The 14,996-nt window shown below is 46.3% G+C and overlaps 1 protein-coding gene across 1 annotated transcript in view; it reads right to left on the reverse strand.

Annotated features, from left to right (window-relative positions):
* Positions 1-5,004: 5,004 nt before the first annotated feature.
* Positions 5,005-14,996, reverse strand: part of LOC125466873 (V-set and immunoglobulin domain-containing protein 10-like 2) — a 66,441-nt gene continuing 56,449 nt past the window's right edge. Inside the window, exons 11-14 of the mRNA XM_059639050.1 lie at positions 11,591-11,713; positions 8,726-8,750; positions 7,040-7,143; positions 5,005-5,227 (exon numbers count right to left, since the gene is read on the reverse strand). Of these exons, the coding sequence (XP_059495033.1) occupies positions 5,112-5,227; positions 7,040-7,143; positions 8,726-8,750; positions 11,591-11,713 (368 nt within the window). The 3' untranslated portion in view covers positions 5,005-5,111. The remainder of the gene's footprint in view (positions 5,228-7,039; positions 7,144-8,725; positions 8,751-11,590; positions 11,714-14,996) is intronic.

The following is a 14,996-nucleotide window of genomic DNA, read 5'->3' on the forward strand; positions in this document are numbered from 1 at the left end:
GACTCTATGACATTTAGACAGGTGCATGAATAATGGAGTTTGGAGAGATATAGGCCAAATGCAGGCAGATGCAACTAGTTCAGATTAAGAGATCTGGTTAGCATGGACAAGTTGGGCTGAAGGGCCTGTTTCTGTGCTGTATGACTCAATGACTCTATAACAGAATCACATAATAGAATTTCAAGTGTACAGCTCAACCAGTGTCACTCAATTTTTTTTTCGAGTCAATAAAGGTCACTGATTATAAATGATTGTCAGTGGGTCACCCAGAGGAGGTGTGTTTCCACAAAACAGGAGCACTGCAGCACTTAGACAAACACTGGGGCCCTACATCTGCCCTGCTCATTGATAGACCTACAGTCTGAAGATGGCAGAGATGGGGAAAGGTGAGACCACCAATCTCCAACAAGGACCTGGAGGTTTTGCAGGAGGGGCTGATGCAGATGAGGGCTGTCAGAGTAGGCCATAATCCCTGAGCCTAGCATTCTGGTCTGAAATCAATGCATGAGACAATGCGATTTCTACAGTCTGCAGGAATGGCCAACAGAGACAATGGCCTTCTGTACTCTGCGAGGGTAAGTGCCATAATCATCACTCTGCTACCTCACTCCAATCTCTTCGACAGCACCACATCCCACCAAGGTCCATGCTCTGTCACTCCCACAAATGCCCACAATGTCTCCCCTCACTTGCTCTTTCACTCCCACCCCACCAACTCACAAGCTTCCCACAATGCCAACCCTGTGTCCGTTCTGTGCTGTCTAATCACTCCCTGGGAACACTTTGCCACCTTTTCCCAACCTACAGCAGCACTAACAGCTCTGCCACCCATTTGTATCACACTCAATCTCCTCTCTCCTCTCAATCTGGGACAAGACAGGAGGGCAGAGGGGACCCTGACCTCAGATCCCTCACTGCCAGGGAGGGAGGGATCATGTCCCTCACTGGAGCAGACCTGTATCTCTGCCCAGAACATTCATAATCCACCAACCAGGCCTCACTCTTTGTTGCTTTGCTATCTCTCCATTAACTGCGCTAACAGCGTCATTCATTACACACTGCTTCAAATTACTGGGCAAGAGGCTTTCTTTCTCTTGTCTCTGCAGGCATTGGTGGGATGGCCATGTTGTTTGAAGGGAAATGGTCTGCTGCACCACACCTTTTGACATCAGAGGATGGGAGTCCAAACATTGGCATTGCTTCCTCCTTCACCCCTGCAAAACCAAATACTGCCACTTCAGGGGGAAACCAAAGAACAGAGTGGGGGGGGGGTGGTTGGTGAGGGACACAAGCTGGTGAGCATCTCACAGCCACAACTCTGTATTTAGCTGAGGAAGGAATAGCCCAGTCTGCTGGCAGTCGGACGATTGTCAGGAACCAGGCCCCAGGCCTCCCGCGAGAAAGGGGCCTGTGGTGTCAGCCATCAGGGACTTTGTCCACACTCACAGGAAGCATCAGGGACAGCAGGTAGGAGTGTGGGAGGCAATGGATGTTATTGCCCAGGAGCTATAACCAGGTCAGCGACTCGTGTGATAGTCTGTCTGCCACCATTGGCAGGTTGGTCTCTGCCATGGAGTGACAGGGCCAGGACTCTCAGGAGCTGCTGGAAAGATGCACGCGCCATCACTCCATCACCCCAGGCATTGGTCATCAGGTGACAGGGGATGGGGAACCTGGTGCACTCTCCAGGTGCCCCAAGGACATTGGGCAGTGCCAGGAGGCTCACAACCGGAGGACCTGCGCACACAGGCCCCTCAGAAGGCACCTATCTGGACACTCCAGAGGTGGCTGGGCCCTCCACCTTGCCTGCCTCCCCCATCCAAGCTTTGGAAGGTCAAGCTGAGGAGAGTCCACTTCCCTCTGGCAAGAAAGGTATGATAGGGTTGTCGGAGGAAAGGCACTGGGGTTACCTAACCAAACCACCAGAGGCAACAGGCCCCATAGCTGAGTAGGCAGCCCCCCTCCTCCGCTCTGGAACCTAGGAGAGCAGTAAGATGTAGCGGGGGTGAAAGAAAAACACATGGGAGACATTGTACTGGAAATGAAATAACATGTTGGTCGATATCTGATTGGTTCTTTACCGCATCTATTAGTTTGTCACTCTGTGTAGCCATGAATGTAGCTGTTCCAGAATGATACCTAACGTCTTGTCCACACAAGATGGAGTGATGTCTGTGTTGACAACTTGTTGCAGCTTGTGGGATGTGTTCTATCGAGGAACAGGTTCTGTTGGCACTATTGCCCCTTGTCCTAAAACATGCCAACTCTTTCTCATGAGTTTTCGTTGTGAATGAGGTGGGTTAGTGATGTCTGGGACAGGAAAATGTGCGGTAAACAGGGTCCTGTGCATTAGGATGGCCATGGATTAGGGGTCCAGGCAGGCCTTGGCAATGGGATCTATAGGTCTGTGTCCTGTGCAGTGCATGGCTCTGTGTAATGTCGTTTCTCTATAAAGGGCCTCACGCTAGGAGGTCTTTCACCCCAACACAGGTCAAGACACCTCTTCTCACCCATTCTGGGTGTGGTCACAGCCATTTTCCCTCCCATTGTGTACTTCCCACTTCCAGCACGGTGGAAGGTGTCAGTGAATCTTCCTCAGCCGATAGTTTTCAGCCTCTGCTGCTACGTTTCATGGAGGCCTCAGATATCTGGATCTCCTCCCTGTGAACCCCACAAGGCCCCACACCTTCCCAGGTGCCCACCCAACATATCAAGCTGCCCACTTTTCATCACACCTCCTGACATATGAGGGTGTGGTGATAGACTGTACCACCCTTGAAGCCAGGGTGCTCCTGACCATGGACAAATCACCCACCGCCAAATGACCCCATTCCGTATTTCCTCGCCCCCACACAAACTCTGTTGCCCTCCCTCTTCTTAGTTGACAAGCACCTTACCTCCAGATTCCAATTTTGACCGACAGGTTTCCCAAACTCTTCCCTGTGGCCTTTACTCCCACCCATTCCCCCTTGTGAACGGACCCGATGGACTAACCTGGACCAGCCCAGGGATGTAGTGCCCAGAACCCACTGATAGCTGTACATCTCCCTGACTGCATTAGCTGTACTCCCTGGACTATCTGCTCTAAAGCCACAGGGCTGATTGTAACTAGCTACCTGGACTGAAGGAGCACAGAGCCCCTAACTGAGAACACCTCTACTGGACACCTGACCTTAGCCAATCCCTGGACTAGGATCACGGTCTGCCCTGGACTGAATGTGCTGTGACCCCCATGACTGTCCAGTAACTGGGTTTTGATGAGAACTGCTCCGTTACAGACTTTGAGACATGGCTGCTTGCTTTTCTGCACAAGCCATGTCTTTGCTGCGTTAGCTGCTGATCATGGTGCAACAGTGAGATTGACAAACAACAAGATGTCCGACCCCTTGAATGAGGACCGTGACCAGCAAAGGCAAACTCTAACTGAAACGACAAGGCCTGGCAGGGGCGCTATGAGCAGCCAGGTAGGTGCTGAGAGAGGATGCGGGTATCCCTGAGATATGGCCTAGTTTGATCCCTGAACTGGATCCCTGTCCCTGTGATTGAAGCTCGCCGCGCACCATACCCCCACCCTGCTTTTGATACTGGATGGTGGTGCACACTGCAAAGCAGTTTTGCACTACCTAAGGCCCCTGCAAGTGGATCTGAGAGGTGCCATGAAGATGGTGAGGGGTTGGCAAATCTCAGATGCCAATGCCATCGGATGAGGGGTGCCTATGGCCAGTACACATGGGTTATGCCCTGAGACACTGTTTAATGCTGGGCAACATAGAGGTTCCTTGCAGTCAGTCGCTCAATATCTGCTCTGACTCCCATGTTGAGAATCCTCAATGCCCAGCTTGTCAAGGTGGGAAGTTGAATATTAATGAGGTCAGTTGTGATGTTAATCACGCATTTTGCAAGCAATCCTCCCCTTTAATAAGCAGCTCGCCATTGTCTAGTCAGAAACCTGCCTCACTGTCCAGCGCAGAGAGAAAGGGAATGTGATAATCTTAACATCGAGGTGGGTCTGGCCAGATTTCTCACCCAGTTCCACCACAAATCTCTCTGAGATCCACAGCATTCAGGCCAATACAAGATTCCCACCAATATTTCTAAATTTGCTGGTGACACAAAGCACTGTGTGTTGTGAGAGGGGTGTAAGGAGGGTTCAAGGGGATTTAGACAGGCCGAGTCAGTGGGTAAGACTATTAAATATAATGTGGAAAAATACATAGGTAGGAAAAGAGAAATGTCGAATATTTCTTAAACGGTGAGAGACTCTGGGAAGTGTTGACGTCCAAAGGGTCTGGGTGTCTCTCATAAGCTATTGAAAACTGACAAGAGGTGCAGTGAGCAGAGAGGAATGCAAATAATATGCTGCATTTATTGCCTTGCCAATGAAAAGTCCATCCAACTCCACCTTCGATCTATTCAATGGCCCAGCCTTCATGGCTGTCTTAGGAGGAATGACAACTCAACGAAGAAACGTCTCTTCATTTGCATCTTCAATGGGAGATTCTTTAGTTTGAAATTGTGCCCCCTGGTGTCAGACTCCCACAAAACACCTACGGCAAGATTCAAACTCATTTTTTGAGTTATAAATTCAGACCTCCGCTCATCCAGTCTAGCGACCAAAGAGCTGTATTATTGTACTTGACATCTTGTTGATGTTGTTGGCCCCGATCCAAAGCTGCCAGTAATGGCACAGGGCCACAGCATACAATAATGACTGATATTCACAATGGTCTAAATTCAAACAGTGTGAGAAAGGCCTGTGCAGCAACCTAAACAACGGCCCGAAATCTCACTGGAATGAAAAGCTTGAGATAATGGGAGGTGGGATGGTGACAGGAGAGGGAGAAGAAGACACAAATAGCCATGCACTGTTAGCAACAAAGTTACTTGCAATGAAATTCATATAACTTTCATAGACCAGTCACCTGCAGCACTGATTAATATGACCATTTCCTAATGTGACTCAGTACTTGAACAGAAACCATGGAGTTAAATGGGCTAGCGTTCCTTTATTGCTTTCAGAGAATACGATCATCAATATGACTTTTTCAAAGCTTTAATCCATCCTGCCAGAGAGAGGACTCGACTGTTTCCATAGGCTCCTTCTCAGACTCTCAGGCACTGGTTAACTCTGGGCTTGTGCCGTCTCCTTGCTCAGTGCCAGCAGACGGAGATTCGATGCTGTCTGTGGTGGTGTGTCTCTCCTCAGCTGAAGGACCTGGGCTGATCTCTGCAAGAGGGAAGGCAGCCATTCAGAACAGGTCCCACGTTCCTGAGAAATGTACTTGTCAGCTTCCCTTGCAGTGCATGAGAGACCTGATTGATTTCCTCAACTCGGGATAATTCCCACTATCAGGGTATGGTGAGATGGTGGCATAACAGTAAGGTCATTGAGCTAGCAATTGAGCAGCTATGTCAATACTCTTGGGACACAGGTTCAGAGCCTAACACAGCACCTGGTGGCATGTAAAGTCAGTCAACTAATAGATCCGCAATTGAAAGCTAGTTGCTGCAATGGAAACTCTAATTGAATATTGTTTAAAAGTTCATTGAGTTCACTAATGTCCCTTTAGGGAAGGATAACGGCTATCCTTAGTCAGTCTTGGTGACATGAGGCCTCGGACCAAGGCAAGGTGGTATATATTTAACTGAGCTCTGAAATAACAAGGTCATTGAAAGCAAAATGTAACAGTGCAAGAAAACATCTCACCAACACCTTTGGATGCACAACAAAAAGTGCCCAAGCCAGCAATGCCCACATCAAATGAGAGAGTTAAATTATCTAATGACACAGGGCCTGTATTCAGTGACTGCAGTGCAACACAAGGCACTAGCCACTTCATGAATCTAAAGTTGTTAATAATGGGATCGAATGTTTGTGGTTTAAGTCTGAACAGGTTTTGATTTAATTTATGGTGTCCTCCTTCTGGGAAGGCTCTAAATACTTCAGTGATTGTTGAGGATACCATCTTAACTTCAATGGTACTCACAACTCCTGTAAGTGGCCAATGTTAGAATTAGTCCACACTTGCCAGGAAATCAAGATTTAATGTCACTCCTGCTTTGGTGGAAAATGAAAAGTAATCTTCAGAGAAACATTGGCCAATACTGAGGAGCAGGAACATCAACATTTCAGGCCAAAGCGCCCAGTCCTGATGAAGGGTTTCAGCCCAAACTGTTGACTTTCCTGCTCCTCAGATGCTACCTGACCTGCTGTGCTTTTTCAGCTCCACGTCTATTGACTCTAGCTTCCCAGCATCTGCAGTACTTAACGTCTCCTTTGGCCAACTCTGCTTGGTCTTTCCCGTGATGTTAATTTGATCCAGGAAATGACAGGAAATTTCTGCCCATGCCCCCACTTCCACACCCAACCACTCCTTGACCCCCAGAATTTACCAACATCCATTCTGAGCTTAAGATATACTGAGGACCCTAATCACAAAGGTTGAGAAGATCTACTTGTCACTGAAGAAGATTCAACCAGGTTCCAGTCCTTCAATAGATCACTGGGCCATTACTCGTTAGAAATTTGGAAAAGTTATGTGAGAATTAAAAGAAATGGATGGCAGATTTTCCAAACGTGAACTTGATTAGAGGTCCAATTCTATGTTATTATGACCTATGCGACTCAAGACAAATTAAATCAAAAACTTTCATCACCATCCTGACTTCAACAGCCCAGGCTCACGGCCTACGAGCACCAGAGGCAGGCTCAGCCAACTATGTCCAACTATTGGCTTCAGAGCTCAGTGGGTACTGCCAGGGCTCATTTTGGAGGGTTAAGAGGGCAATGGGTTTGGGAGTGGTGGGACGGTGGTTGTGAGAATAGTAAACTACCCCCAACAGGGATTGGGGAGTAGCTTAGCAGGATGAGAGAGCCACTTAGGGCGAGAGAGGCAATCAGGGTGAAGAGCGAAAGTTACTATGCCTTTGAATCTTTGAGGTCACCTCAAGGATAACGCTGCGTGTTTTTTGCCCAGCTCCTGGGTTGAGACTGGGAGAGCTGTGAAGAGAACAAAGCTGGTAATGAAAAATCTGATACCTTCTTTCTGGTCCCTGCTTTCCACGATATCTTCTCCCTCAGCCGCGGACGTAACGTCAGCATCCTCTGGAAAATTAATCTGCTCCTGCAATTCATTGGTTGGTCTATCGAAAGGAAGGTGAGGCATTTCTAATTATCACCATCTCGATTCATTGAAACCATTTCCTTAACTGCAGAGTAGTTTAAAAATCTGCTCACTCTAATCCTTTATAAATCCCAATGGTCATATTATGAATTTGGCCTGTACCTGGGAAGTGCTATATTAAGCTTGCTGTAACACTTTAAAGGCAAGACACCTTTTGTAATAGAGCAGTGAGAGGCAATATTTAGCATTAAAAGAAACACCATCACTGCATCATTAGTTAGAACTGACTACTGGTATTGAGCAACCAATTTCAAAGCCATATCTAGCTTGAAAAACTGAAATATTTCACAAGGAATTCAAGAGTCAAGCGAGGCTTTCAGATTGCATAGCTTGTTTTGTTAAGCTTTGAGTTTAGGTGGACTGATGTGATGATAATGAAATTGGGATTTGATAGGACAGATAATCTGAGTATTGTGCACAAAATTTGGTCCCCTAATCTGAGGAAGGACATTCTTGCTATTGATTGAGTCCAGTGAAGGTTCACCAGACTGATTCCGGGAAGGCAGGGCTGACATATGAGGAAAGACTGGATCAAATGGTTGTACTGACTGGAATTTAGAAGAATCAGGAGATAGATCTTATAGAAACATATGAGATCCTGATGGGACTGGACAGGCTACATGCGGGAAGAATGTTCCCAATGTTGGGGAAGTCCAGAACAGGGGGTCACAGTCTAAGAATAAGGGGTAAGCCATTCACGACTGAGATGAGGAAGAAATTCTTCACTGAGAGAGTTGTGAATCTGTGGAATTCTCTACACCAGAATGTTTTTGGGCCAGCTTTTTAGATATATTCAAGAGGGAGCTGGACATGGCCCTTGCGGCTAAAGGGATATGGAGAGAAAGCAGGAATGGGATACTGAAACTGCATGATCATAGAATCCCTACAGTGTGGAAGCAGGCTAATCAGCCCAACTAGTTCACCCAAACCCGTTCCTGCATTTCCCATGGCTAATCTACTTAATTTACACATCCCTGGGCACTATGAGCAATTTAGCATGGCCAATCCTCCTGTCCTGCACATCTTTGGACTGTGGGAGGAAGCTGGAGCAAACCCCCACAGACACAGGGAGAATATGCAATCTACACACAAATAGTTGCCCAAGGGTGGGTTTGAACCCAGGTCCCTGGTGCTGTGAGGGAGCAGTGCCAACCACTGAGCCACCATGCCAGTAGCTCAGTCAGGTTCAAATTGAATGGTCAGGGCTCGAAGAGCCCAATGGCTGACTCCAGCACTTATTTCCTACGTTTGTATATTTGTATATGGGAAACAACTGGTGGGTCATCTAGAATGAGGGAACACCACCTTATCATTTGAGTGAGGTTAGGAGATAACTTTCCAGTCAAACATCGGTGGCATTCTGGAACTTGCTCCAAAACCACAAAGTTGTCGGTGCTGGAGGAGCGATCAAAATTCTCCAGACAGATCAAAACTTTGAGCAGTGCCAGGAGTGAAAGGTAGGCTCTTGGGAACAAGTGGAAATGCTCACCATTTCCTCCTGCAGGATCTTGGAAACCTATTCACATTTGTTCAGAACTTACCGCTGAAACAGCAGATCATGCAGCCCTAAGAAAGAGAGACAATTGGGCATTAAAACACAGCAATATCTCCATCATAAACTAACTAAGAGGAACACAATAGTTACGCATTTTAGCAAATATATTTTCACCGATACACATCGTGATTTATATCATTACATTAAAAAGTTATTGGTCCTCCTTTAGTCAGGAATTCATAACACCTTCCTCTTCCATCTGTTCTCCCTCACTGTTTAGGATGACAGAGTCCCTTTCAGACTGTGTCACAGATACATTTCATGCAATCTAAATCCCTTGACTCCACAACACTTAGATTCATGACCGTATTCACACTGGCAATGGTATTATGCAATACTTACCAGTTATCTTGGGTCCTAACTAACCTGACTTCAACATCACAAGGAGCATAGGAACACCATCACTTCCACATTTCTCTCTAAGCAGCACATTGTCCCAACTTCGACATTGGCCTGGAATTTCTTTGGGCCTTAGATGACAGGCTGGTAGGTGGAGCCAGAGTATGACCACCCTTTGCCTTTCAGGTGGCTAAATGCGCCAATTGTTTGGTCATTTAGGGACTTCCCACTGCCATGGGCATTGTGCCCACGCAGGAATGTAATTGACAAACTACTGGAAGGCTCAGAGTGGGGGAGGTGCCCCTTCAGATGCACTCCATGGAGGGCCCCAATGAATAACCCCTCAGTGACAATTGTCATCCCCATGGCAATAGTAGCACCAGTGTCCCATCACCCATCTCGGCCCACACACTTGCTGTTCCCTGGCTGCCAGCCCCGACTCCAAACCACCTCAACTATCTTTAAGGCACCTGGCACATTCTCTTCTTCCAGGTGCCCCCTAATAGTGGCATGTCTGAGGCTGCTCTGCTGCCAGACCTCTAATTGGTCCAGTGGCACCTCCAATTCCACCAATCAAGCATTGACCATAAATTCTGTGAGTCTATACCCAAAAATGGACTTAATGTGACTTTCTAGGTCTATCACGCATCCTTACGAATCGTAAAAATCTTGTAGACAATTTTCAGTCAACTATATCATTTGCAAGTTGAACTCCAGAGTTAACCACTAATTGGTTAATTCAGTCTTTTGAGATTAAGACTAAAGCATTTAAGACAGAGCAGAGGAAGTTTTACTCTTCATCGACTGGGGTCTGAACATTGGAGCAATAGTCAACTTGCCTCAGTTGGAAGACTGAGGGCTCAAAGACTTTTCTTTATCTTGAAAGTATCTCATTGGGACTGACACTTCAGGACAGTGCTAATAGAGAGAGTATGCCACTGCCAGAGGAGCTGTCTTTTATCCTGTTCATATCGTTGTTAAATATCAATCACACCACCCAAAGAGCAGGAAGCTTTCTCTTGTATTCACCCTCAGCCAAAAACATGCATCAATTAGAGTAAAAAAAACAGCAGACGCTGGAATCCAAGATAGACAAACAGGAGGCTGGAAGAACACAGCAAGCCAGGCAGCATCTGGAGGAAAGGAGCAGTCAACATTTCAGGTGTTACCCTTCTTCGGGACTGGATGTGGGGAAGGGAGAGCTGCAAATACAGGAGGAGTGTATGGTGGTGACAGGTGGGCACTGGTGGTGGATACGACCTGGTTGGTTGATGGGAGGAATTAACTTGGTTGGTGGCTGGAAGGGAGGATCAGGAGGTGGAATGGAAAGGAAGAGGTGGGATTGGAAAGGGAGCTGCGGGATAGGATGGGAGGTCGTTTGAAATTGGAGAACTCTTTGTTGAGTTCTCCAGGCTGTAGGGTGTCCAGGAGGAGGATGAGATGCTATTCTTCAAATTTAGGTTCTGAGTTACTGCAACACTGGAGGAGGCTGAGGACGGACATGTTGGAGGAGGAGTGGTCCGGGGTGTTGGAATGGCCGGTCACCAGGAGGTTTTGTTGGCCGTTTCGGGTCAGGCGGAGATGCTCAGCAAAACGATCACCTGGTCTACGTTTGGTACCAATTGTTTCAATTGACTGTTCATCTCATTTCTGTTTCAGGGAACTAGGTAATGCATGACCAAGCAACAATAGTGACTGTCCTTCACAGAGATGGATTAGATGTGAGATCTTTTTCGGAGGTCTGATAAGGCACATTATAAATTCTGGTCTTTTCTGGTGTAAGGAAAGAGCTTTACTCTGGACCTAGGTGTGCTGTGCCTCTGGGACTGTTTAATGGGGACTGTGTAGAAGAAGATTAACTCACATCCAACCCTTGCTCTACTTGCTCTGGATTTGTTGGATCAGTATAGAGAGTAGTTAACTCTGTATTTAACCCTGTGCTGTCCCTGCCCTGGGATATCTGATGGGGACAGTGCAATACAGGGCTTCCCAAATTGGGGTTCAAGATCCTAAGCCAAAATTCATAGAATCATACAATTCCTAAAGTGTGGGAGCAGGCCATTTGACCCATCGAGCCCACACTGATCCTCCAAACAGCATCCCACCCAAACCCACGCCCCTGCCCTATCCCTGTAACCCTGCATTTCCCCACACCTAATCCACCTTGTCTGCACATCGCTGGACATTATGAGCCATTTAGAAAGGCCAATCCACATGACCTGTGCCTCTTTGGACTGTGGGAGGAAACCCATGCAGACACGGGGACAGCATGCAAACCCTACACTGACAGTCATCGGGGGGGGGGGGGTTTGGGATCGAGCTATTGCCCCTGGCATGGTCGGGCAGTAGTACTAACTACTGAGCCACTGTGTGGGGTCTCAAGCTCCAAGACAGCGAGGGAGACCTGAGCAAGTTATAAAGAGCAATACTCCCCCTTGAAGAAGTATCCAATTTTACAGGCCAGTGGTGGCACTTGATGCCATGTTGATCTGCAGGGCTGGGTATTACTTACATGGAATACTTTCACGGTTCCTTATAATGTACCGAAACATCAATACAGTTCCTACAACAGCAGCCAGCATTCCTGCCACTGCAGCGCCAATCACAGCTGGCAGGGCACTAAAAGGGGGCTCCGCTGAAAATAGACAAAGACAGCGACTCATTAGTGCCTTCTTAAAGTGGCATGGTTGAAACAAAATTGTTCACTTGCTTTTTAAAAGTTTTTGTTTAGAAACAATGTACAGGAATTTAAATAACAACAAATTATTTAGATTAATATGAACAGTAAACACATTCACAGGAATTTTCTCCATTTTATCAATTTTATCAATAAAAAATAATATTGATCTTATTGGGCATGTTAACAAAGGAGAGGGGAGAAGCTGCCCGAGGAGAAGGACTAGAGAGGGAACAACAGAGCTCGGCTTCCACGAACGTTCAAAGCCCTGTTACTGTTGGCACAGTGGACCCAGTATGTCCAAGAGTTAAAACAGGGAAAGTGGCAGCAGCTATAAACATCCTTACCTGGTCTGGCTCACATGTGACTCCAGACCCACATCAATACGGTTGACTCTTAATTGCCTCCTGGCAATTAGGGATGGGCAGTCAGTGCTGCATGGCCTCATCCCATGAACAAATTTTTTAAAAAATACAGGACTGTTCTCTTTAGAGAGGGTTAAGGGGAGATTTAATGGAGGTGTTCAAACCAGTAAAGCATTTCAACAGAGCATATAGGGAGAATCAGAAGGGACAAAATCCAAAAGACTCAGAATTGAGGCAAAAGTGAACCCAACAGAGTGGGCAACAAAGTGTGGAGCTGGATGAACACAGCAGGCCAAGCAGCATCTTAGGAGCACAAAAGCTGATGTTTCGGGCCTAGATGGAGCTGAGCTTGACCTGTTGATGTTCGGACTCCAATGCAGAGAAGCTGAGCACAGTGGTGCAAAGAGATGGTCGACAAAGTGGGAATGTTAATTCTTGATTAAGGATGTTCTGCAGCCCAACCCAGTTAATGATAGCATCTTTACAAATATTAACCTGACCCCACCCCACTGCCCTGCTTAGTAACTCCTCCAACCCATCAATTAAATTAACAATTGCGTACGAGGGACTGAGAGAGGGAGAGATTAACTAATAACTGAATTATTAGTCATCACAATGAACAATCTGACTCAAAGATCAAGTAAAAGGGTGATTAGGAAAGCTTCCTTACTTCACAATATTTTTGAAATTATTGCCACGTGATACTGTGGGATTAAAAGACTGTACACTGCAAAATGCAGATGGTGCTAGTACATGAGAGCTGGGAGTTAGAGTAATGATGTAGAACAGGGTTAGGTTAACAGATTGACAGGGTATCTGAAGATTAGGACTCGTTCTAGTTGGCATACCTGAAAGTTAGCTTCTTAACTATTTATGATATCATTTGGTTAGGGTGTCTGAGGGTTAGGGATACCGTATCATTAGGGTACATGGAGAATAAGAGACTAAACAGTTAATGTATCACAAAATTAAGATACTTGACAACTGAGATACTGGAAGATTTGTGAATTAGTTAATTAGGATTTTAGAGATCAGGATACCAAAGAATTACTGCATTAGCCAGTTAAGGTATATGCCAGTTAAAATAATAGAGGACGGAGATATTTGAAATACACGTTTCCACAAAGCATGTCGCACTTTCTTGACTCTGACTTTTCTTTGTTAACAATAATCAAAGGCAACTGATAATCAGCAGCTTGAACTGGACACCATTCGATCCCACAATATTATCAAGTTTCACTTGCGCCCAGGTATTATACCTAGTGCACGGTGCTTATTAAAGATAAGGATTTCCCGTATTCTCCCCCGGAAATACATTTTAAATAGGCCGAGGTCAATATTCTGGTTTTTTCCACAAACTCCAACAGCTTAACCACAAAATCTGAAGAAAAATGTATAATTCACAAGACAGAATAAAACAAAATCTTTCATTTCCAAATTGTTCTATATCAAACTCAAATCCAGGTAGTACTATTTCTAGAAACCTTGCCAAGGCCTAAGCCATAATTATTGAGCAGTCACTCATTAATATAAACTGAGGTTTCAACAAGTAACTGATTCTATCAAGAGCTCATTGCGAGTCTTCTCTGCTAATATATTGGGCCATTTAGCCAGCCCAGAGGCAATGTTTGTCTTTTGAGGACATATTTGCTCCAAAAAAGTTTAAAACAATGAAATTTTCCACAAAGTACAATCAAAATTCAGCACATCCAACATGAGAATTCTAACTCAAAACCATAATTTTATGAGTGGCTAAAATGGTGGACTGGGCAGAGTTTGTATAGCTATACAGCACAGACACAGACCCTTCGGTCCAACTTGTCCATGCCGACCAGGTATCATTTGTAAATCTAGTCCCATTTGCCAGCATTTGGTCCATATCCAGCTAGCCCTTCCTATTTATATACCCATCCAGGTGCCTTTTAAATCTTGTAATTGTGCCAAACCCTATCACTTCCTCTAGCAGCTCATTCTATACACTCACCACCGTCTGTATGAAAAATTATATCATAGATGCCTTTTAAATCTTTCCTCTCTGATCTTAAACCCATGACCTTTAGTTTTGGACTCCCCTACCCTGGGGAAAAGACCTTGGCCATTCACCCTATTCATGCCGCTCATGATTTTATAAACTTCTGCAAGGTCACCCCTCAGCTTCCAATGATCCAGGGAAAATAGCCCCAGCCTATTCAGCCTCTTCATATAGGTCAAACCCTCCAATGCTGGCAACATCCTTGTAACTATTTTCTGAAACCTGTTAAGGTTCACAACATCCTTCCTGTAGTAGGGAGACTGGCATTGCACACAGTATTCCAGTAGTGGCTAACCAATGTCCTGCAGCAGCAACATGACCTCCAAACTCCAGTACTCAAGGCACTGACCATTAAAGGCAAGTGCATCAAAGACCTTAATAAAATGTGAGGCTGGATGAACGCAGCAGGCCAAGCAGCATCTCAGGAGCACAAAAGCTGACATTTCGGGCCTAGACCCTTCATCAGAGAGGGGGATGGGGTGAGGGAACTGGAATAAATAGGGAGAGAGGGGGAGGCGGACCGAAGATGGAGAGTAAAGAAGATAGGTGGAGAGAGTATAGGTGGGGAGGTAGGGAGGGGATAGGTCAGTCCAGGGAAGACGGACAGGTCAAGGAGGTGGGGTGAGGTTAGCAGGTGCGGCTTGGGGTGGGAGGAAGGGATGGGTGAGAGGAAGAACCGGTTAGGGAGGCAGAGACAGGTTGGACTGGTTTTGGGATGCAGTGGGTGGGGGGGAAGAGCTGGGCTGGTTGTGTGGTGCAGTGGGGGGAGGGGACGAACTGGGCTGGTTTAGGGATGCAGTAGGGGAAGGGGAGATTTTGAAACTGGTGAAGTCCACATTGATAC

Source organism: Stegostoma tigrinum, chromosome 32 (assembly GCF_030684315.1).
Source record: "Stegostoma tigrinum isolate sSteTig4 chromosome 32, sSteTig4.hap1, whole genome shotgun sequence".
NCBI classification, from domain to species: domain Eukaryota; kingdom Metazoa; phylum Chordata; class Chondrichthyes; order Orectolobiformes; family Stegostomatidae; genus Stegostoma; species Stegostoma tigrinum.